General features: G+C 52.7%; 3 protein-coding genes across 4 annotated transcripts; 1 reads left to right on the forward strand and 2 right to left on the reverse strand.

Annotated features, from left to right (window-relative positions):
- Positions 1 to 284: 284 nt before the first annotated feature.
- On the reverse strand, positions 285 to 1,751 carry MGAT2 (alpha-1,6-mannosyl-glycoprotein 2-beta-N-acetylglucosaminyltransferase). The gene has a single exon (XM_066189186.1). The coding sequence runs from the start codon at positions 1,749 to 1,751 to the stop codon at positions 420 to 422; it is 1,332 nt and encodes a 443-aa protein (XP_066045283.1). The 3' UTR covers positions 285 to 419.
- A 2,309-nt stretch (positions 1,752 to 4,060) lies between these two features.
- On the reverse strand, positions 4,061 to 11,426 carry LRR1 (leucine rich repeat protein 1). 2 transcript variants are annotated; one of them, XM_066189188.1, is made up of 4 exons: positions 11,174 to 11,426; positions 10,997 to 11,095; positions 7,285 to 8,012; positions 4,061 to 4,920 (listed from the first exon to the last, which is right to left on the reverse strand). In XM_066189188.1, the coding sequence occupies exons 1-4, from the start codon at positions 11,348 to 11,350 to the stop codon at positions 4,668 to 4,670; spliced, it is 1,257 nt and encodes a 418-aa protein (XP_066045285.1). In that variant the 5' UTR covers positions 11,351 to 11,426; the 3' UTR covers positions 4,061 to 4,667. The 2 variants fall into 2 exon arrangements, with proteins under 2 accessions (XP_066045285.1, XP_066045286.1); XM_066189189.1 differs by lacking the exon at positions 4,061 to 4,920 and adding an exon at positions 4,935 to 6,391.
- A 2,112-nt stretch (positions 11,427 to 13,538) lies between these two features.
- RPS29 (ribosomal protein S29) lies at positions 13,539 to 14,082 on the forward strand. Its single transcript, XM_066186967.1, has 3 exons — positions 13,539 to 13,649; positions 13,792 to 13,891; positions 13,971 to 14,082. Exons 1-3 carry the CDS (start codon positions 13,588 to 13,590, stop codon positions 13,977 to 13,979), a joined length of 171 nt encoding a protein of 56 aa, XP_066043064.1. The 5' UTR covers positions 13,539 to 13,587; the 3' UTR covers positions 13,980 to 14,082.
- The last annotated feature ends 8,957 nt before the right edge of the window (positions 14,083 to 23,039 follow it).

Below are 23,039 nucleotides of genomic sequence, written 5' to 3' on the forward strand. Positions count from 1 at the left end.
TTTGTTTTTTGTCATCCTTCATATATTCATCGACACAGCGCAACCGAACCGGGACTTGGGGGGGGGATCAGGCGTGAGGTGACCCCGGGTGGGACCCCCCCCAGGCACCACCAGAGCTTTGAAGCACCAAAAAAGATGCACTTAAAAGTGTTCTCCTCCTCCTCCTCCTCCTCCTCCTCCTCCTCCCAGCAAACACAGCAGCAGGTCACTTTTTGCGTAGGGGGCTGCAGCACGTCACCCGTTTCCAAAACGTGGTTGCCAAACATGAGAGATTAACTATTTTGGGACACCTTTAACAAGAATGTTTATTCATATTAAAGCAGAAACCAACCGATAAATGCTGTTTATACACGTGTGTGTGCCTGGCAAAGACACGATGGGACAAGTCAAAGGAGAACAGGCGGCGGCGAGGAGGAGCCTCACTGGAGTCTGCGGTAACTCTTACAGAGTTCGTGGTCCCTGATGTCTCCCCAGCCTCCGTTCTTGACGTGAGGGGACAGGGGAGCCATGGAGTACCTTTTACTGACGCTCATCGCCTCGGGAAACAGGTACTGTTGGTTGCTGTTCAAGAGAGAGTCGATTTTGGCACTCTGGGTGGACGGTCTGCAGGACTTCTTGTGGTGCATGCCACAGTCCCCCGTGTGAAAAATCCTGGGGATTTCGGGGACCAGCACTTTCCAGAACTTTGGAAGACAAGAGACAGTCAAGTGCTGCAGAGTCCAGTCCCAGTTGTAATCATCGTAGGTGCAGAAGGCGTCCGTGCACTCGATGAGCTTCTGGTAGGTGTCTCTGCCGAAGGCCATGCCCATGTTGTGCTCCGTGGACTTCCACGTCTTCATCTCCACCTTGTCGGCGCGGCCGGCGAAGCCGCCCCGCACGGGGCTGTAGGTGCCCAGCGACACGAGCTGGCACTCGGGGCACTCCCGCTGGCGCAGCGCCCACAGCTGCTTGAGGACGTGGTAGAAGTCTGGCGCCAGGTAATGATCCTCCTCCAGGAAGAGCACGGGCCCCGCGTGTTCCCGCAGCGCCCGCACGCGCTCCCACACGAAGTGCAGCTTCCACCACCAGTGGTGCTTGGTCTGGGCGAAGCGAGCCTCGCGGTAGTGCCCGAACGAGTCGGGGAACTCGGCGTTGATGCAGCCCAGGCGCAGCGCCGCCGCCTTGCCCACGTCGCGGGGACAGTCGCGGGGGTCGTGGCCCGGGAACTCGCGCGGGTACAGCTGGATGCTGAACGGGAAGAACACCTGCAGCACCGGGCAGAAATCCACGCGGGCCGCCAGCCGGTTCAGCTCCTCGGCCCACAGGTCGTGGCTGAGCACCAGCAGCACGTTCTCCACGCCCGGAGCTCGCCGCAGCGACTCGAGCAGCAGCCGCAGGTGCTCGGCGCGGTCGTGCACCTGCACCACGAGCACCACGTCGGGCCGCGCCGGGAAGCGCCCGGCGTTCCGCACCGGCTGGTCGAAGTTCAGGCGGTACACCAGCGAGCGGTAACTCAGCGTCGCGTTCTCGGACAGCACCTCCGCCGCCACGGCGGCCGACGCGTTAGCGGCGGAGCGGCGCGCTACCGGCGGCGGGGGCTCGCTGACCCGCGGCGGCTCCCCGGTGCTACCGGGACCGCCTCGCTGCTGCTGCTGCTGCTGCTGCTGCTGCCGCCGCCGCCCGCCGCCGCCGGTGCCCCAGAGCGCCAGCGCGCAGAGCGCCAGCGCCAGCGCCAGCAGCAGCACCTTGCGCTTGTAGACGCGCAGCCGCATCGTCCCGGCGGCGGCGGCCCCGCTCCGCCGCTCCCGCCGCCGCCGCCGCCGCCGCTCCCGCTCCCAGCGCGCGCGCGCCGCCGCCGCCCCGCTCGCACACGTCGCCGCTCCCCATTGGCCGCCGCCGCCGCGGCCGCCGCCTCGCTATTGGTGAGAGGAGCCGTCAATCAACCCCGCGGCGCTTCCGCCGCACCGCGCTCTGATTGGGCGGCGCCCACGAGGGGGCGGGGCCAAGGCGGGGGGCGGGAAGGGGCGGCGGGATCCTTCGGGATTGGGGAAAAAAAGGGAGAATTAAATCTGGAAATGCGAGAAAAACACACGGAAAAGCAGCCGGGAGTAACAAAAAACCAGAACTGAATATTAGGTTTGGAAAATAGCAAAATTTTTAAAAATTATTTATTGATTTTATTATTTAATTTTTTAAAAATTTATTTATTTTATTTAAAAAAATTTAAAAAATCATCCCGCAGTGACAAGAATAAGGTGAGAAATCGTTCTAGAAAGGCAGGAACAAGATAAAACCATTGTAGGACTGAAAGAATAAGATAAAAGAATTCTAAGGCTGAAAGAAAAAAAATCTAAGATTGACAGAAGAAAATAAAATAATTCTACATTTGAAAGATCAGGATTATAAGGCCATTCTCGAATGATAAGAATTAAAACATTCAGATTAATTAATTCTAGAATCATAATCACATTCAGATTAATTAATTCTAGAATCAAATGACTCCAAAGACTTCAACGTTATTATAAGAGTATAATATTTCCGGAATTGCAAGAACAAGATAAGGAAACCGTCCTAGATTGGCAATTAAAATATATAGAAAGAGAAAATAATTCTGGAATTGTAAGGACAAGGTAAGAAAACCATCCTGGGTTGGAAAAAAACCCCCAAAACTATTCCAGGATTGCAAGAATGACAGAATAAAATCCTTCTAGGATGTCAGGGAATAAGAGAAAACTGTTCCAGAATGGTAAGAACAAGGGAAAATATGTACAGATTTGAAAGAATCAGATAAAACCTGGAATGGTAGCAATAAGAAGTTTGTTCTAGGGATTGCAAGAACAATTTATTGGAGATTTGCAAGAATACATGGATAAAATAGTTCTAGAAAGGCAAGGATACAAGAGGGAAAAAAAGCCTGGAACTGCAAGGATGACGCATTTCAAATCACTGGGCTGGCAAGAATGTAAGAAAATGATTTGGGAATTGAGAGAATAAGGTAAGACAAGAGCTCCAGAACTGCAGGAGTAAGGTAAGAACGTAACTGCAAGAATTCAAGAATAATAGTAATCAAGTAATTCTGTGATTACAGGGACAACGCCTCATAAATCTAGAATTTCAGGAACATAAGGCGTTCTAGAATGAGAAGAGTAATGGGTAAGATACTGAAAATTTACGAGGATATAATGAAATAAAATAAACCCGTAATCACAAATCCCTCTGCTGATTTTCCTGGCGCACAGGCAGCACCTGGCTGGGCTGGAATTCCCAGATTTGCCGCGGCTGCCCCTGGATCCCTGGCAGCGCCCAAGGCCAGGTTGGAGCAGCCTGGGACAGTGGGAGGTGTCCCTGCCCATGGTAGAGGTGGAATGGGATGGGATTTAGGATCCTTTCCAACTCAAACCAATCCTGGGATTGATTCTGTGATGGCTGGGAGGCAAAGAGGGCTCCAGCAGCCCCTCTCCACGCCATTCCAGAGGATCGAGGGAAGCCAAGGCACTTTGGGAACGACACCTGGGAGGTTCTGGTCACTGCACAGACACTGCCAGAGCTGCATCCCAAATTCCTGGAGTCCCACAGGAGCCCAGGGTTTTGTGCCTGCCCCAATTTCCTTCTCCACCCAAAAGTTGTTTTCCCAGGAGGAATCCCTGCAGCAGGAATCTCTCTCCCTTTACAGTAAGATCAGCCCAGGGTTACATGGGAAGAGTGTAATTCACAGGGTTATGGAATCATTAAAATTGGGAAAAACCTCTAAAATTGGGTCCAACCATCCCCAGCACTGCCCACCCCATGTCCCCAAGTGCCACCTCCACAGGGATTTGAAATCCTCCATCAGTGCCCTTTCCATGAAGGAATTTCCCCACTATCCAAATTAAACCTCCCCCAGCTGACACTTGGTGTCACTTCCTTGTGCTGCCTCCAAAGCCGTCACAAGTTCCAGGGAATGGGAATTCCTCAAAACTTCCGAAAGGACCTTTGTTCCCTGCTCTTCCCATCTCTCCCAGCCATGGAGAATAAAAGAATTTGTGGATACGCTCAACGTTTTGGTGTCCTCCCCAGAAATGAAACGCCAGCAGTCCACGGAAAGGGTTTCAAAATTTATTAAGTCAACACAGTGAAACAAATTCAAGAATCGTTAAAACAGGAGGATTAAGAAACGAAAGTTTCAGGCACGTATTTAGAAAAAAAAAGACATTTCTGGTATCACAAAGAGAGAAACCCCCCCCAAAAAAAACCCCCCATTTGCTCTGGTAAAAACTCAGCAGTGCCGGTCCCTGCTCCAAGTGGGAATGTCATAACAGAACCTTTTAAAAAAAAGAAGCACCTGGAAATTCCATAACCGGTCTGGATGTGGTTTCTCCTCCTTTGGGAAGAGCGGAGCGCAGTCCTTGCCCGTGGGCAGAGCTCAGAGCCTCCCGTGGGTAAATCTGCGATCAATTCGCTTTGTCCTTCCCCACGAAACACAGAAAACCCTGAGCAAAGCCCCCGGGAACAGGAGAAAGGGAAATACATTCTACGGAAAGCTCCCTCCAGCTCAACATCGCTTCGTGTTCCAACCAGAGGAGATTCCAGAAGAGCCAGACCAAGTCGGGCCGCGTCCCCTCAGAGGACACAAACTCCCAGAGGGATTTGGGAAGGAGCAGGAAAACACCTGCAGGCTCCTCCATGCCCCACAGAGCCTGAGGATCCCGTCACCCGTTGCTCTGGAGGTGCCTGTCCAGGAACTGGGAGTAGCAGCCCAGGGAGCAGAAGTAGCAGAGCACGGGCGCGTCCGTGCCGCCCATGTTGTCCACCAGCACCACGGCGTGCGCCACGTGGTGCAGGCTCATGGTCACCGTGATCTGGATGAAGCTGCTCAGGCAGGCGCCGCCGCACCGGCACGTCTTGGCCACTTCCAGGTCCTTGCACAGGTGGGAAGGGAGGAGGTGACAGCCGTAGGGGATCCTGCGGGGTGACAGGGATGAGGGTGAGTTCAGCACGGAGTTCTCCGTGGCAGCCAGAGGACACGAAAGGACCACACTCACACCGTCCAGTTGGGCGAGCAGAGAGAAGGAAGTTTATTCTGGGATCAGGGTTTAAATAGCGTTTGGAACTTGATCAGCGGTTGAGACATGAGACATTGGGCCACTGACACCCCTCTAACCCCACCGGTGAGGTTAGAAGTCCATCAATTTGTCCTTCCCCCAGGAAAAACTGCGACACCATTCTTCGTTTATGTTACAATGCATGAGGAAACTCCAGGACAGAATGTGAACTCAGAAGGCTGAAAAATCAGGACATCACCTGCGTCGTCCCGGTACGTTTTTATGTCAAATGTTTTGTGTTCTGTTGTCGCAGCCGGGAGATGCCATTCCCAGGCCAAGTTTTAGCTTCCATGTTTTCCAGATTCTGTGCTACACTGGTATGTAAATACACCAATCAGATAGGATTTCATGGAAAAAGTTGTCCCCTTGATCTCTCTCAGCCTTCTGATGTTCACATTCTTTTACTGGAGTTTTTCACAGACTTTGAAGTAGAGAGTGATGGTTTGAAAACTGTGCATTCCTCCTTAGAGAAGGGACAACTGATGAACTTTTAGTTTCACCAGTGAGGTCCGAGAGGTGTCAACCTCATTGTCCAATCTCTGGTCAAACTCCAGGATCTATATAAATCTAGGCTGAAAATCAATCGTCTCTTTTTGCTTTTTCAGCCTGAGTGTGGTTCTTTTGTGTCTGTCTAGTGATGAATAATATATATCAGTATATAATAGCGTATAATTTCATATAAATTTCACGTTAGCAAGTTCTCTTCACAGCTCAGTCAGACACAACAACCCTTTTCCAGCCCCAGGACCAAGGAAACCATTGGAGCTTCAGTCCCCAAAAAGTGCAAACAATTGCAAACACAACTCAGGAGATAAATGGAGCCTTTTGCGCCGGCACTGCCCTGCCGGCATGAAATGAAACCCCCTCCTGCTCCACAGCTCTCTCCATCCATCGTGTCAGCAACGACATCCAGAGTTGGGAAGGGGAATTGCTCCTTTTGGGATTTACAGCACAGCACTGTGGAGTCTGGGCTACAAAATAAAGAACTGCCCTGAGGAATTGTGCAGTGTGGCTCTGAGCAGGGCCCAGCTGGCACTCCACACTCAGCACGCATCCCACTGACTCACATCCTGCCTCCACCTACACGGCCCCAAGTCTTTCCACACACCACCACTCACACAGCTAATCCTCTGGGGTGTTTGATTTCGCACCACCTTCATTTCAGGACGCCCCTTTTTTTCTGGGAAAAGCACAATCCAGAACTCTGGTCCTTTCCCAGGGTGAAGACTGATTTCCAAACATCATTTTTGCACCTTCTCCTTCTGTTTCGTCCCTTTCTCTATGTTTTTTGCAGGAACTGAAATCTGATCAGTGCTGAGGGATTAAATCCTCTAGATAAAAAAAAAAAAAGCCTTGATATTTACATCAAACCCACTACAATTTATATAAAGTTGGGAGAGGAGCTGTGTGGGGTTTAATTATAAAACCAGCAAGGTCAGAAGTGGGTGATTCGGCCCAGCTCCCTTCAGGGTGTGCCCGTGGATGCCTTTGGTGCAAATTTCTGCACAATTACCCCGGGTTTATGGGGCACTCCCCACCCTGAAGGCAGGAATGGGCACAGGATGCAGATTAGGGACACTTCCAGCCTCTCTCTGCCCCCTTTCTGTGCCAAATTTCTGTCTCTGTGCTCCCTTCCCACCCAGGGCAGGGTGGGAGCAGCAGCTGCTGCTACCTGGAGGCCTCCTGGCACACCAAGGATCAGGAGTGCCGCGATGGAAGTGCTGTGGGGGAAGAGGAGGGAGCTGATAGCAAACAGCAGCCTGGGAGGATGGTATTTACTTGGTGAAATCGTATTTTTTAAATTACCCCAGAGCTGGGCTTCTGTGAATAAGGCAGAACGCCCTCCCTCCAGCACCAAGGGAAGTTGGGAGCTTAAGGGACAAAAAAGAGAATCAATTCTACAACCCTGAGTCACTTCCCCGGGGAGAAGCCTGCAGAAGAAGTGGCTCAGGGTTGTAGAACTGATTTTCTTTTCCCAAAGTTAACCAGAAATATTCTGCTCATCCCTCTTTGGTGGATGAAAACACCCCAATCTCTGCCTTTCCTTCAGTGCTTCCAAAGGCACCAGTTCCCTTCCTTATCCTGATGACTTGACAAGGGGAATCCGAAGGCATTTTAACCTCATGAAGTGAACAGGTGAGAGAACAGGCCCTGAGGGGCAAGGAAAGCACCAGGTGAGGGAGTTCAGGTGTGCAGGAGCTCACTGCGCCCTCCCTGCCCTTACCTGTGGTTGACGGTGGCCCTGGCAGCGCACTCCAGCAGCGTCGAGGGGATTTTCAGCTGGATGTTGGGCACCAGCGGGTTGGGCTGCTCGAAAGGATTCCCAAAGAGATCCAGGTTCTCCAGGGACAGCCTCCTGAAGTCGGAGGGCAGGAAGGGCAGCTTGTTCCTGGCGGCCGACAGGAAGCGCAGGCGGCTCAGCTGCCCGATGCGGCAGGGCAGGCGCAGCAGCGCGTTGTCGTCCAGCCGCAGCCGCACCAGCGCCCGCAGCTGGCAGAACTCCAGCGGCAGGGCCTGGATCTGGTTCTGGCTCAGGTCCAGCACCTGCAGGGATTTCTGCAGGCCCGAGCTGCACAGGGCCCCGCTGAAGGCCTCCAGGTGGTTGTCGTGCAGGTCGAGCTCCTGCAGACACACCAGGTCGCCCAGAGTGGCCGGCAGCTGTTTGATGTGGTTGTGGCTCAGGTCCAGCTTGCGGAGCTTCCTCAGGCACAGCACGCGGGCGTCGATCCTGGCCAGCTTGCAGTAGGAGGTCTGCAGGTGCTCCAGGGAGAAAGGGAAGCTCTTGGTGAGGGGGTAATCCCTCCTGGAAGTGATGATCATTTTGGTTTTGGGTTTCTCCACGTCGGAGTTCTTCGCTGGGACCAGAGGCGAGAGAGGGAGGACGCCGGCGTCGTTGCCTTGGTGAGCCAGTCTCACGGCTGAAAGGAAAGTCTTTAAATTGGTCACATTTGCCTGCAGGGGGAACACAAGGCTGGAGTTAAAAGTTCATTATCCTGGTTATCGACACTGGCTGAGCTGTTCTGTGTGTGTCACCCAGCAGGGAGAAGGAACAGCTCTGCCATGAACAACCCGAGTCAAATCCTGCGGCACCCAGGGAAGGAACAAAGCACCCAATCCACAGCTGGAAATGAAGGACAGAAAAAAAAGACTCCTCGTGCACTGGGAGCTCCCTAAAATTCACCAGGATAAAGAACAAACACAAACTGGGAAATCACAAACCTGAGGCAGTAATTCCTGGAAGTTTCTAGGAAAGAAAAGGATGGAAGCTGGAGTTGAAGTCAGCAAAAGGAAGGTGGAAGCCAAGTCAGTGCTTGTGGCCACACACAGCTCCGGCTGTGCCAGCAGCAGGCAGGAGGGAAACTCTTTGCAAAGACCAAATAATGCTCGAGGCGGGATACAACATTTTGGCAGAAAATCCCAGGACGGTTTGGGTTGGAAGGGATCCTAAATCCCATCCCATTCCAACCCCCTGCCATGGGCAGGGACACCTTCCACTATCCCAGGCTGCTCCAAGCCCTGTCCAAGTTGGCCTTGGACACTTCCAGAGGCAGCCACAGCTTCTCTGGGAATTCTATTCCAGCGCTTCACCACCCTCACAGGGAAGGATTCCTTCCCAAATCCCACCTACTGCTGCCCTCTGGCACTAAAGGCTCCCACTGGCTCTCCATATCAGAGTATCAAGTGATCTGTATTTTAGATAAAGATCCAGAAAGCTCTGCTGCATCTGTTGCACTGATTTCATTCACTTTTATGAACATTTGCGACCAAATATTTCTCTTCCAGATTTTCCAGCAAGTCTCTGCTCGAGCTCATGTGCGGCTGACAGGCACTGAGCTAAAAAAAGTGAGTTCTAAAACAAAAATCCAAATTCCAGCCACAGAAGGAAAAGCAAAGAACAAACTTGGAGTTCTGAGAGGCCAGAGGTTGTCCTGTGTTGCCAGCTGTCACCTGCCCAAGCCCAGTGACACGTTTTGCACCTCAAAGGCAATTCTGCTCCTAAACGTGTTTGTTGAGGCCGAATTTGAGAGGGTTCAGGACTAGAGCACATAACGTGCTACAAGCACAAGAAACCAGACACTAGAGATAATCCTGGATGGAAATGTGAGAGGAATAAAGACATTAAAGGTCAAACTCAATGAACTGCATCTGTAAACCAAAATGATCATTCTCCTCAAGCATTCCATGCACAACTCCTGCTGTGCCACCTTCCAGAGGTGGGGGAGATGCACAACAAACACCTTTGCATCCAAGGTTATCCAGAGAAGCTGCGGCTGCTCCTGGATCCATGGAAATGTCCCAGGACGGAGAGGGTTTGGAGCACCCTGGGATGGTGGAAAAGGTGGATGGGATGGGATTTAAGGTCCCTTCTGTCCCAAACCATCCTGGGATTCCAACCCTCACTGTCTCAGCCAGTCTAACACACACAGATATTAGAATTTCCCCTAATTCCAGGCAGATCTGTGGCATTTCCAAGAGAACTAAAACGGGAATTAAAATCCAAAAAGTCCTCCAGATCTGTGAGGACCAAGTGAAATCAACATTGTACCCCAGAATGAAGCTCCAGGCAGGGTTTCTTTGCTCTCAAGCGCCAATTCCCTAAGGGCCATGTAGGAAAACACACATCTAAGGGGAAAAAAAAAAACAAAACCCAACAGACAAACCAATAATTATTTGGAAGAGCTCAGGATGCCATTTCCTGCCACAAGCCCCGAGTCTCAGCCACAGAGATGATGTTGGGAAGGGAGTTTTTGTGTACTGAAGTAATAAAAATCCGGCAGGAAGCTGCAGGAAAGTGATGAAACATCTTAAAATTTGGGTTCTGGATTTGCAGAGCTGAAGAGGAACCTGTAATATTTTGAGATGAGCTTTTTGACTTCTCACTCTTCAGCAGAAAAATTCAGAGTAAAGGAAGCAGAATTTATTCCGGCTCTAATACAAAAGCCCAAATTTTTCCAAAATACAGAGCTCATTGGCTTCTAACAGGAAAAAAATAACCGGGTTTGGTGTCCTTCCTTCCTATTTAATTCTTAACAGGTTCATAAAATTCGGGCTGCTTTCCTCAGATTCAGAGAACAGAAAGGAAAAAGGATTTTCTAAACCAGCCATCAACATTATTTGCTTTTATTTACACAGCCTGACTCTAAAGCTCTGGGTAAGAACTCAGAGGTCTTAGAAAACCAGACCCACTTTTCTCTCTTATGGGGCTACAAAAGATTCCTGCAACAGGCACAGAAGGACATAAGAATTTAGTGATAATTTAGGGATTTTTGGTGAGTTTAGTGCTGTTAAAAACACTTTACCAATCCTCTAGGGGCTGTGAATAAATACAGTGGTATTTGAAATAGGGTGAGATGGTGCCTGTGCCCTGCTCTGTGTGCTCTGAAAGCCACGCTGAGCACACTGATGGTTTTGTCCACGAAAACAAGAGGATTCTCCATTCCTTTTTCCGCGAGAAAGGCTGGAAGGAACAACTATTTCATGGAATTTAAGGCCAAAGATCAACATTGCATCAGAGGGTTGAAAAAAACCCTTTTTTTCTAAAGAAGCTGTGAGGCAAAGCACGAAAATGGACTTCTGAAGCAGAAGAGGAACGCATCCCAGAAAAAAAAAAAAAAAGGAATGGCTTCCCACTTCCAGAGGGCAGGGATAGGTGGGATTTTGGGAAGGAAATCCTGGCTGGAACAGAATTCCCAGAGCAGCTGTGGCTGCCCCTGGATCCCTGGCAGTGCCCAAGGCCGGGTTGGACATTGGGCTTGGAGCAGCCTGGGACAGCGGGAGTTGTTCCTGCCCATGGCAGGGGGTGCAATATAATGGGATTTACTGTCCCTTCCAAGCCAAAGCCTTCTGGAATTCTAACGTCCCTTTCCCCCTCGGCGCGGCGGGTCCGAGCCTGTTCCCGGTGCGGTTCCCGGTGCGGTTCCCGGTGCCGCTCCCACCTTGCTGAGGCACACATCCACCGCGGGCTCCCGCAGCCGCACCGTGGCCTTTCCCTCCTCCACGAAGCGAGTGAAGAGGCGCTCCACGTTCTGCTGCACCTGCGGGGGCACAGCGGGCTCAGCGGCCGCCCCGGGACGCTCCCCGCCGCCCGCCCCTCCGCCCGCCGCCGCCCGCACCTTGTAGCGAGCCCCGCCGCGGTCCCGCGCCGTGCACACCATCAGGTAAACCCCGGCACCGGCAGCGCCGGGCGGCCGCCCGAGCGACAGCAGCGCCCGCGCCGCCCGGCCGCGGCCCCGCAGCCCGCAGGTGGGCAGGAGCCGGCTGAGCACCTCCACCTCGCACTGCAGCCGCATCCCGATCCCGGTCCCGGTCCCGGTCCCGCTCCCGGCCCCGCTCCGGCCCCGGCCCGCGCACGGCGGGCGGCGCCGCCGGGGGCCTGCCTGGGCTGTGCGCGCACGGGCGGCCGCGGCGCCGCCTGCCCTGCCCGCCGCCGGGCCAGCCCGCCGCGCCGCGCCGCCCCGGCCCGCCCGCCGCACGGGGAGGGGCGCGGGGCCGCCCGGAGAGCGCGATGGAGCGGCGGCAAGGGAGCGCGGCGGCTCCGGCGGCACCGGCGGCACCGGCACCGGCACCGGCAGCACCGGCAGCGGCGGGCAGCCCGAGCGCGGGGCCTCAGCGCGGGGCCGGCCGCTCGCGCCTCCTGCTGGAGACGGCCGGTGCGGCTGCTGGGAGAGGGCGAGAGGGGCGGCGGGAGGGACCGGGGTGAGGGGACACGGGGGGTGTGAGGGGACACGGGGGGTGAGGGGACACGGGGGGTGAGGGGACACGGGGGGCGAGGGGACACGGGGGGTGAGGGGACACGGGGGATGTGAGGGGACACGGGGGGGTGAGGGGACACGGGGGATGTGAGGGGACACGGGGGGTGTGAGGGGACATGGAGGGTGTGAGGGGACACGGGGGGTGTGAGGGGACATGGAGGGTGTGAGGGGACACGGGGGGTGTGAGGGGACATGGAGGGTGTGAGGGGACACGGGGGGTGTGAGGGGACATGGAGGGTGTGAGGGGACACGGGGGGTGAGGGGACACGGACGGTGTGAAGGGACACGGGGGGTGAGGGGGGACACGGAGTGTGAGGGGACACGGGGGGTGAGGGGACACGGGGGGCGAGGGGACACGGGGGGTGAGGGGACACGGACGGTGTGAAGGGACACAGGGTGTGAGGGGACACGGGGAGCTGTGGGAGGACACGGAGGAGCTGAGGGTGCTGCCGAACCTCAGGGCCTCCAAACACGAACAACGAGTCGGGTTTAGAGAGGAGACATTGTTTATTCTGCGCAGGGCGCAAGGTGGAAATTGTCCACAATTCAGGAATAAAAAGCAAAATGGTTTATACACTGAACTTTACATAAATCCGCCCATCTAATCCCCAGTCCCCGCCTACCTAATGCACAGTCACGGGCAAGCACGACATAAAAAATATAAAATCTTCCATAAACATCAAGTAAAGCGTAACACACCTGGTGGCATCTGTTGGCATTGAAAAGAGGGGGGTAAGAAGGGAGGAGAATGGTGCCACCAGCAACAGGGAGCAAAGGCAGGGACAGAGAGTTCTGTGTCAGGACATCGAGGGGACAGCGGGCGTCAGGCAGGGGACATGGAGGAGCTGAAGGGATGGTGGGTGTGAGGGACACGGGAGCTGAGGGGACACAGAGGAGTTAAAGCAGGCGGGTGTGATAACAGCAGCTCAGGCTTCATAAGCGACTGAAAGGCGCAGTGAGGGCTTGGTGTCGGTGCCGCCTGCCCGCCCCGAGCCAGCTTTCACCACATTAACCGCCGTTGAGAGGAAAAAAAATAAAAATAAATCGGGGGCCCCTTTCACGAGTGTTTGCCCGCGTTTGGTATTCCAGGGCAGGTTGGCGTGTGAGCGCGGCGTGTGTGAGCGGGTCCGGCGGCGGAGCGGCTGGGGTGCGGTGGCGGTGAGCGGCAGTAGGAGGCGGTGTTTGCGCGGGGGTGCGTGGCGTCGGGGGCGTTTTTGGGGGGCGTTTTTGGCGTTGTGGGGCAAAAGGGGAGCCCGCGTGTCTCTGTGTTGCCCAGGCTACGCTGGCGTGGCTATTCACAGGCGCGATCCCGCTACTGACCGCCACGGGAGCTTTGACCTGCTCCGTCTCCGACCTGGGCCGGTTCACCCCTCCTTAGGCAACCTGGTGTGCCGCGGCTCCCCGCGGCTCACCATATTGATGGCGGCCTTAGCTTGGACGCCCGCTCGGCACAGCGCACGGCAGCCCAGAACTCCTGGGCTCAAGCGATCCGTCGGGCTCAGCCTCCCCGGCAGCTGGGACTACAGGCGCGCGCCACCGCGCCCGGCGCTCTCCGCCCGCTCCGCCGGCGATACGAGCTTCTGCAGCAGTGACGTCACGCGGGTAGGCGGAGCGGCACCGCCCCGTACAGTGACGTCACGGATGGGCGGAGAGAGCGGCCCCGCCCACGTGCCCCCGGCGGTGACGTCACGGGAAGCGCGGTGCACGCCGGGAGGCGCCGTGCGGGGTATAAAGGCAGGCGGCGGCCGCCATCTTCCTCTCGGCCCCGCGCAGCCATGGGACACCAGCAGCTCTACTGGAGCCACCCCAGGAAGTTCGGGCAGGGCTCCCGCTCTTGGTCAGTGCTGCTCCTTGCTCTCCCCGCGTCGTGGCTGATGTCTCACCCCCGCGCCTCGCGCCCCCCTTCCTCTCCCGTCCCCGCTCTCCTCCCCGGCGCCGTTCCCCGCCCTCACCCGCCTCTCTCTGTGTTGCCCTCACAGCCGCGTGTGCTCCAACCGCCACGGCCTCATCCGCAAATACGGGCTCAACATGTGCCGGCAGTGCTTCCGCCAGTACGCCAAGGACATCGGCTTCATCAAGGTGAGCCCCGCGGCGGCCAGAGGGGCTTGGGGGCTGCCGGGCCCCGCTGACCGCCCTCGCCTCTCTCGTTGTCTTGCAGCTGGACTGAGCGCCGCGAGGATGAGGCGGCGGCCAGGACTTCCCGGGGCCTCCCCGACACATCCACAGCGACTCGCCTCAGCCTTTTTTAATAAATGATCTCCTAACCCAGATGCCCCGTGCGTGCTTCCCTTCTGTGCGGGTTTTAGCTGCTGGGGGGGTTCTTTGTGCGGTGCTGCTCCCGGAGCGTGGCTCGGCTTCCCAACCTTCCTTCCCAGGCTGCTCCAAACCCTCACCGGCCTGGCCTTGGACACTTCCAGGGATCCAGGGAGCTCCTCTAGGGAGCGAGTTAAAGACACACTTAAATATGCCCGAGGTCTGGAATAAGGTTTCCCGAGTCCTTTATAGGCCATTACAATTGTCTGGGTGCTCTTCTGCTATTCCAGGCTCTGAGGGGAGTGACCAGGGTAATGCTCCCTCCCAGCTGAGTGCCCTGCAGATCCTTTGGGAATCCCCAGGAGCCTTTATTTTGTCGCTCTGGTTCGTAAATCAATGAGATGAGGCCGTGAGGAGGGAATGGGAGCAAACCCAGGTGTGCCCACAGCAAAAGCTGAGGGGCTTTTCCCGGGATTTGAGGGATTATCGCAGAGTTTGGAATGGTTTTGGTTGGAGGGGACCTTAAAGCCCATCCAGTTCCAGTCACCTTGCACTGCATGGTGAGGAAGCAGCTCCTTCCACCTTCCCCTACTCAATCCATCCGTGTGTGGCACAGGGATGAGGGTTTGGCATCCTCTGGGAGCCCTGGGGAAGGGTTGGCTTTCCTCACCGGCAGGTGGCTGGGCCTCTCATTTTGAGTGAGAAATGCTTAAATCCTGGTTCTTACCAGAAAACTCTTCAGTGTGAACGTTCTACACTGTAAAAATTAAAATACTCAATTGCTCTGGTGGTAGTTTTGGGCTTTTCCCCCCACCAGGGAGGGGAATCCTCTGGGATGTGTTTGTTCGGCCTCAGTGTGGTTCTGAAAAAACCAGAAAACTCGTTGCCTTTTTGACTAAAACACTGAATTCTAACTGAGGTGTAAAACTTCAGAGAAACACAAAACCGGTGAGGATGCCAAATGCTGTGTCCGGCTTTCCTCCCGCTGCCTCTCAGAGGTGCTTGAGGCACTTCCCAGTGAGAAATCCATGGTTTTTTTTCCCGAGATGGGGGACGCAGGAGGATGCTGCCATGCCGAGAGCCTTGGAAATGGCAGCAGGATTGGAATCGTTTTGGATCCTCAGAGCTGCAAGAGCCGTTCGAGGCAGGCAGGGGGTTGTGGATGTTTGTCCCTCTTCCCTGAGCAAAGCTCCTTCCTGATGGTAAAAGGGATTTGGGATCGTTTTCCCTGTGCTGCCTGCCCCGAGGGTCTGAGCCCCAAATCTCTGCCAGAACATTTTTTTTCCCCCCCACAACGGAAAACAAAAATAAAAAGCTGGGGATGGTAATTGCAAAGCAAATCCCTATTGAAACCAAAGCTAAAATACGTTTTAAAATTACCTTGAAAACATTCCAACACCTCCGTTGGCACCTAGTTTGGTAAAATTAGAGTTACAATTCCCTTTTCCCCCTTTTGTTGCTCCCATCTTCTGAGCCCGGGGAGAAAGTGGTGTAGGACAAGCTGTAATTCCTTTTTACCTCATCGCTGCCTTAACCGGGTATTTATCGCCCAATATACAACGGAGATGAGGTGCCAAAACCTTGAATTTCCTGAGCTCAGCGTGAAAATTGCATTTCGTTCCTGGTGGCTCCGAGTCTCTGGAGGTTCCTGGATGCGGAGCTGGAACTTAATTTGGATGCAGAGTGTTTTGTAAAGAGCTGCTGATTCCCCTAAAGAGCAGGTGAAACCAAAACCCGCTTCAAGGACTTTGCGTTAATAATAAACAACTAATAAATGTTTTCCTTTAGGGAAATGAAACGTCCTGCTCGGAGCCAAGGAAAACACAGTGATGCCTTTGGGAGAGAGGAGCTCCCGGCTGCTGGAATTGAGTTTAGAGGGGATTTGCTCTGCTGAAACCCCACTAAATTGCGTTGGATTATGCGCCGGATAAAATCTGTGCTTGTCACAGGCTCCGGGAGCAATTTCAAAGGCTTTGGGGAAAACTTTGGCTCCTCGGCTCATCCCGAGGCTGGAAAAGGGAGCTGAGAGTGCTGGGATAGGGAAGCAGCCCCGTTCCTGCTGGAAATCCCTCCCTGTGCCTCTGCTGTCCCCTCTGTGTTCACGGGGCCGGGCTGGGGGTGATCTTTGGGCTCTTCTCCCGGGTGGATCCCAATCGCCTGGATCAGGAATTCCCCAGCTGTGAGAAGCTTTCAGCTTGACATTCTCAGTCTGCCATTCCCGAATTCCTGCAGGGATCAAGCTCCACCCGGGGCGGTTTGGAGGCTGCAGGTGATGCTTGAGTGAGTGACGCTGATTTCATGTCCAGCATTCCAGAGCCGAGGGGAAGGCACAAACCCAAACATGGAAAGGGAGGAAACCTCCAGAGGGTGGGAGCAGGGCCAGGCAACCTGAGGGGGTACGGGGAATTTATCCAAGCACGCAGGAATCGGGAAGGATAAAGCCCTGAGAGAATTAAATGTGGCCAGGACCATCAAGGGTGACAAAAATGCTTCTAAAGTACCTCGGTGAGAAAAGGAAGAGCAGGGAACATGTGGATCCTCTCCTGAAGGAAACAGGGCTGGAGGCAGGCTGGGAGAGTTGGGAATGTTGCCCTGGAGAGGAGAAGGCTCCAGGGAGAGCTCAGAGCCCCTGGCAAGGCCTGAAGGGGCTCCAGGAGAGCTGGAGAGGGACTGGGGACAAGGGATGGAGGGACAGGACGCAGGGAATGGCCAATTCCCAAAGCCAGTGCAGTATTCCCCCGCAGCAGCAGCTAGATGGCACCGTCAGCCTGCGATTCCTCCTCCTCGCTGTGCCCACGAATCCCGCCTTCCCTCCGTTAGCTGGAGCGTGCAGGAATTTGTCCTGTGGGTTCCCTGTCCTTGCTTTCGTTTGGAAAATCCCAATATTTGGTATCCTTGCTGCTGGGCAGCAGGATTGGCGCAGAACCCAGCTCTCCTTGCTCCCACTTGAGTCTGTGCGATGCTGGAAGCAAAATTCCTTTCCTTTCCTTTCCTTTCCTTTCCTTTCCTTTTCCTTTCCTTTCCTTTCCTTTCCTTTCCTTTCCTTTCCTTTCCTTTCCTTTCCTTTCCTTTCCTTTCCTTTCCTTTCCTTTCCTTTCCTTTCCTTTCCTTTCCTTTCCTTTCCTTTCCTTTCCTTTCCTTTCCCCCCGCTTCTTCACCAGCCCGTGCTGAGCTCTCCTCATCCCCACTGGGACCACGAATATTCCTGACCTGAAGGGTTTTTTTAATCCATAAATTCATTTCAGACGACTCAAACTCAGTCAGTGACATTTGGGTGTCACTTCCCGCGCTGAGCTCGAGGGACGCCTGGCTCCCGCATCCAGCACCAGAGATTTGGATAAATCCCGTGGATTTGGGCAAATCCCGTGGATTTCTTTCTCCCTGCTGATTTCCGGCACCAGGCTGGAACTGCAGTGATGCTCACACATCCCGAACTCCCGCTTTGTAATTTGATTTATTCCTTTAGCACGGTCCTTTGCTAAACTTCCCCCATCCCAGAGCTGGGAGGAGCCCCCGAGCACCGGGTGTGGTGCCTGCTGAGCAGGAGAATTCTTCAGGAAAACAAAATTCCTCCATGGAAAAGGTGTTTCAGGCCTTGGAATTGGCTGCCCGGCGAGGTTTGGAATCCCCATCCCTGGAGGAATTCCCCCAGGAATTCCTGGATGTGGCGCTCACAGCTCCGAGCTGGGGACAAGGTGGGGATGGGGGCACAGCTCGGACTCGATGATCCCAAAGATTTTTATTTTTACTTTTTTTTTCCCAACTCGATGATTCCATGATTCTGCTCCAACATCCAGGAAAACCCAGGCAGATGGGATCAGGCTCTGTGGTGAGCAGAAGCGTTTCTAAATGAAACATCCCCAAGGGCTGGGAGGAGGCAGCGGTGGCTCCATTCACGCCTCTTGCTGGGCGTGTGTCCCTTGCAGACGACGTTTGTTTAGGGCACGGGGAAATCTATTTCGTGGTAAAACTGCTTTAAACAAAGTTTAAAAAAATAAAAAAAAAAAAACCAACACTTTTTTTTTTTTTTTTTTTCAAATTCTCAGGATTTGAAATTCAGTTCCCAGAATCTCTGTGCTTTCCCAGGCATCAGCAATGGACAAGATTGGAATTCTCATTGCAGCTCGAAGGGCCTCTGTGTATTTATACCTTTAATCTCAGAGGAAGTTGGTTTAGATGGGAGGTTGGGAAGGAATTGCTGGCTGGGCTGGAATTCCGCCTTTTTAGGGCAGAAATCTCCGGGTGGGAGAGTCCCGTCCTCTCTCTGGAGTCTGTTTAGAGACCTTCCATCCCAAACCATTCTGGGATGAACCGGCGGTGCTGGAGTCCCCATTCCCGGAGGATTTAAATCCCTGGGGAGGTGGCACTTGGGGGACTAGGACTAGTGCTAGGACTTGGATGGGCAGCTGTGCCCGGGCTGGGAAAACATTTCCAGGAATAAACATTCCCAACATCCACCCTGAGCCTCCCCTGGCCCAGCCCGAGGCCGTTCCCTCTCCTCCTGTCCCTTTTCCCGGGAGCAGAGCCCGAATTCCCCCGGCTGCCCCATCCTGTCAGGATTTTGGACGCTGGGATCTCCTGTCCCTCTGAGCAGCCCCAGCTCCATCCCACAGCCCTGCTGAGCTGCTCCCTCTGCGTTTCTTCGGGCGCGAGATTGGGAAGAGGCTTCTCAGGAGGTGATGGAGGCTTGAAGTTAAAATTCCTGGGAATGAGGGGCCCTCGTGGACCTCCTGGCAGCTCCCGCTTGTGCTGGCGAATAAATCCAGCTCCACACCCGCTGGTGGGATGCTTCCCCCAGCCCTCAGCACGGAGCGGTTTGTAAAACCGTGCCCAAACCTGGGATTTCTTGGATTTCATCCCGTAAAAAGCTGGAATCACGCCTCTGGTTAAAGCTCCCTGCTTTGCAGAGGGGATTTTGCTCACCCAGCAGCATCTCCTGGCTCCTCTCCATCCTCCTGTGCCTGGGGGGGGCTCGGCAGAGCTGGGATTTCTTTGGGAAAGCGGGAGGATTTCAGCCGGGATCTCACCCGGGCTGCGGAAGTTGCCGCCGGCCGGGCAGCCGGGATGCTGCCGTGCCTGCAGAGCCTTCGGATGCCTTCGTGCCCTGTTCTTCTCTGTCAGCTCGGGGGAAAAATGGGAAAAGGGGACAAACCCCGCAGCCAGCCCTGCCTGGGGCTTGGCTTTGCTCACGGTTATATATACATAAAAATATAAAAACATAAATAAATATAATGTAAATATATAAAAATAGAAAAAATAGAAAAATAGAAAAATATAAATAAATAAAGTATAAATGTATAAAAATATAAATGAATATAATATATAAAATATATAAATATATAAAATAAATATATTAAATATATAAAAATATAAAAACATAATAAAAATATAAAGTAAACATAAAAAGTAAACATATAAAAGCAAATATATAAATATGTATGTATAGAAAAGAAATATAGAAAATAAATACATAAAAGTAAAAATGTAAAAAGAAATATAAATAAATATAAATATCAAAATAAATATATATCAGATATATAAAAATATATAATGGATATAAAATATAAATATGTATAAAATATAACTAAATTAAATATAAATAAATACAAAATAAACATGAAAATAAGTATATAAAAATAAATTAGTAAATATAATAAATATAATAAATATATGAAATAAACGTATAAAAATAAAAATGTAAAAAGAAATATAAAAAATATAGAAATAAATAAAAATAAGATATATAAAAATATATAATATATAAAAATATAAAAATAAATAAAATAAATATAAGCAAATATAGAATAAATAAACATATGAAAATAAATGTATAACATATAAATTAATAAATATAGATAATAAATAGAAAAATAAATATATAAAAATAAAAACATAAAATATAAATATGAAAAGTAAATAAATTTAAATATAAAAAATCTGTATAAAATCTATATAAAATATAAAAATATATAATATAAATATATATAATATATTTAAATATATATATATATATATTTAAATTTAAACCGATGTTTCTTGGAGCTCTGGGACCACAGAGAATATTTTTTTGTGTGTTCAGGCATCGCTGCTCTCTGCTTTGAGAGGGGTAAACACCATCCAAACCCCCCAAAAAGGAAATGTCCTGCGCCTTGGGAGAGCAGGAATCCCTCTGGAATGACGTCCTGAGTCCTTGTGCGGGGCCAGAAGTTCTCCCGGGAGCTGGAAAACTCCCTGGGATTCCCAGGCTCGGGTGGAAAGTGTCACAGCAGCTGGTGACACAAAATCGACGCCCGGCTCCGCTGCTCCCTGCTGGAATTGGGGCTCCTGGAATTGGGGCTCTCACGGCTCGTCCCTCCAAAGATTTGTGGAGCTCGCCACTCCGTGTGTTCTCGGGTAAACATCGTCGCTCGTTCGCGAGGAATTTTGGGTGGATGTGGGAGGTTTCTGGATTTTCGGGGATGTTTGGGTTGTGTTTGAGGGGTTGGAATGGTGAGGGGCTGGCACAGCTGCGGCTGCCCCCATCCCTGGAAATGTCCAAGGTCAGGTTGGAGCAGCCTGGGAGAGTGGAAAGTGTCCCTGCCACGGCAGGGGTGGGACGAGATGGGATTTAAAATCCCTTTCCAGCCATAATTCCATGATTCCATTCTGCCCCCGCGCCAGCCCTGATGCGCCTTTGAAATTTTCACATTTACAGGTCTCCAATTTATCTCTTTGCCACCGAGGGGAAAAAAAAAAAATAATTAAAGGATCGGTTTTATTTGCGGAGGGGTTGTCCCAAAAATATTGGGACAAAAATAGTGGGAAGGGCGGTGAAGAGGATGGAATGATGCCGCCCTTCCCAAAGGGCCTGCTCAGAGCGCGGATGTCCCCACGAAGGACAGGAAAAAATTTCCCTTTTCTGGCCGAGAACTGATGGAAGCTTGGCTGAAAACTCACTTTTTGGGTTGAGTGAAGAACCCACTGGCTCATCCCTGCCAGGGCCAGGCTTCAAAACAGACTCCAGAGAGAGGACGGGACTCTCCCACCCGGAGATTTCTGCCCTAAAAAGGCGTCCCCCTCTCCTTGGGGGGACTGCAGATCCCAAAGCCCCACAAAGCAACCGGCAGCGTGCCCAGACTGGGATTCACCATTTCCCCAAGCCCGGGTTGTGCTGCGAGGTGCAAACCCCAGATCTGTTCCCTGAGTGCCAGGAAAGGGAAAAAAACCCCAAACCGTGAAAGGAATTGTAATTTCCTCGGTGTTTTTCTCCCCTGGGCTGAGTGGATGGGCTGGGATTGGGATGGGAAGGGATCAGAGCATCAGGAAGGGATAAAAGGGGCTGGTTTGGGGCTCTGAAACGGGATTTTGGGGCTCAAATGGGATTTTGGGGCTCTGAAATGGGATTTTGGGGCTCTGGAATGGGATTTTGGGGCTCAAATGGGATTTTGGGGCTCAAATGGGATTTTGGGCTCTGAAATGGGATTTTGGGGCTCTGAAATGGGATTTTGGGGCTCGAATGGGATTTTGGGGCTCTGGAATGGGATTTTGGGGCTCAAATGGGATTTTGGGGCTCAAATGGGATTTTGGGCTCTGAAATGGGATTTTGGGGCTCTGAAATGGGATTTTGGGGCTCGAATGGGATTTTGGGGCTCTGGAATGGGATTTTGGAGCTCTGAAATGGATTTTGGGGCTCAAATGTGATTTTGGGGCTCTGAAACAGGATTTTGGGCTCTGAAATGGGATTTTGGGGCTCAAATGTGATTTTGGGGCTCTGAAACGGGATTTTGGGCTCTGAAATGGGATTTTGGTCTCTGAAATGGGATTTTGGGGCTCAAATGGGATTTTGGGGCTCTGAAATGGATTTTGGGCTCTGAAATGGGATTTTGCTGCTCAAATGGGATTTTGGGCTCTGAAATGGGATTTTGGGGCTCTGAAATGGGATTTTGAGGACCTGAACTGGCTGGTGATTAAAGCTGAGGGAACTTTTATCAGATAAATAGATGACCACATGTCCAGGCGTGCGTTTTTCCTCCCAGGCCCATTCCAAGGACGGGCAAAATCTCAGGAAATGAATCCTGGGCTGACTTTCTTTGCTCCCAGCCTGGATAGAACTGTCCAAAGCCCTCACCAGGCAACCTGAATTCATTTAAAATAAATCCAAATTCCAGGCTTTTTTTTTTGTTTGTTTGTTTTTTTTTTTGTTTTGGCTTTGATGAGCGGATTTTCCTCTCTGCAGAGGCAGAGCAAACCCAGTAAATGAAAAGTCCGCGGCAGCAGGAGCTGGATGGCTGCAACTGGAAAGGTCTTGGAGCGTCTGGAGGGAAGGGAACGGATTGATTTATGATTTTAACAAGCCCGGCTGGGCAGGGAGTCGCGCCTAGATGGTTTGAAAGGCAGGAGGAGATATTAATCAAAATTAAGGCCGCTCTGAGCTGCTCTCTGAGCCACTGGGCCGGGTCCTGCCTAATTAATTCCAGGCCTAAAGCAGGGACGGGGGAAAGGACAGGCCGGGATGAGGAGCTGGGGCTCAGAGCTGGATGAGGAGGCAGAGCCTTGGAACGAGGGGAGTAATGAGGAATAACTGGGATCACTTGGAGGGGCCGTGCTCCCGTCCCTTCGGATCAGGCCGTGCGGGAATGACGGATGGGAACGCGGCACGGGGAGCGGCGGCGACATTCCCCGAGCTGCAGCTGAAATCGCGCCCTGCCAAAGGGCAGCTGGGCTTGGATCGGGAACTCCGGCGCTGGAAAATGATGTTTTGGGGGAAGGAGTCCTGGCTTTTGAGCCGGGCTGGAGCTGTAAAAGCCGTGCGGGGTGAAGGAAAACGGTGAAATGCGGAGGGAAAAGCATCTGGTTCCGCGAGGAGCGAAATCGGGGTTTGAACCCTTCTCGTGACAGGGGTGTGGGCTGGGGCCATCCAGATGTTCCTGCTGGTCCCTGGAGCAGCTGGAGAGGGGCGGAGCTGAGCGTTCTCAGGGGAAACTCCTCGAAAAGG

This window comes from Chamaea fasciata, unplaced genomic scaffold, assembly GCF_029207755.1.
Source record: "Chamaea fasciata isolate MVZ Bird 193981 ecotype frontalis unplaced genomic scaffold, bChaFas1.0.hap1 SCAF_7, whole genome shotgun sequence".
NCBI lineage: Eukaryota > Metazoa > Chordata > Aves > Passeriformes > Sylviidae > Chamaea > Chamaea fasciata.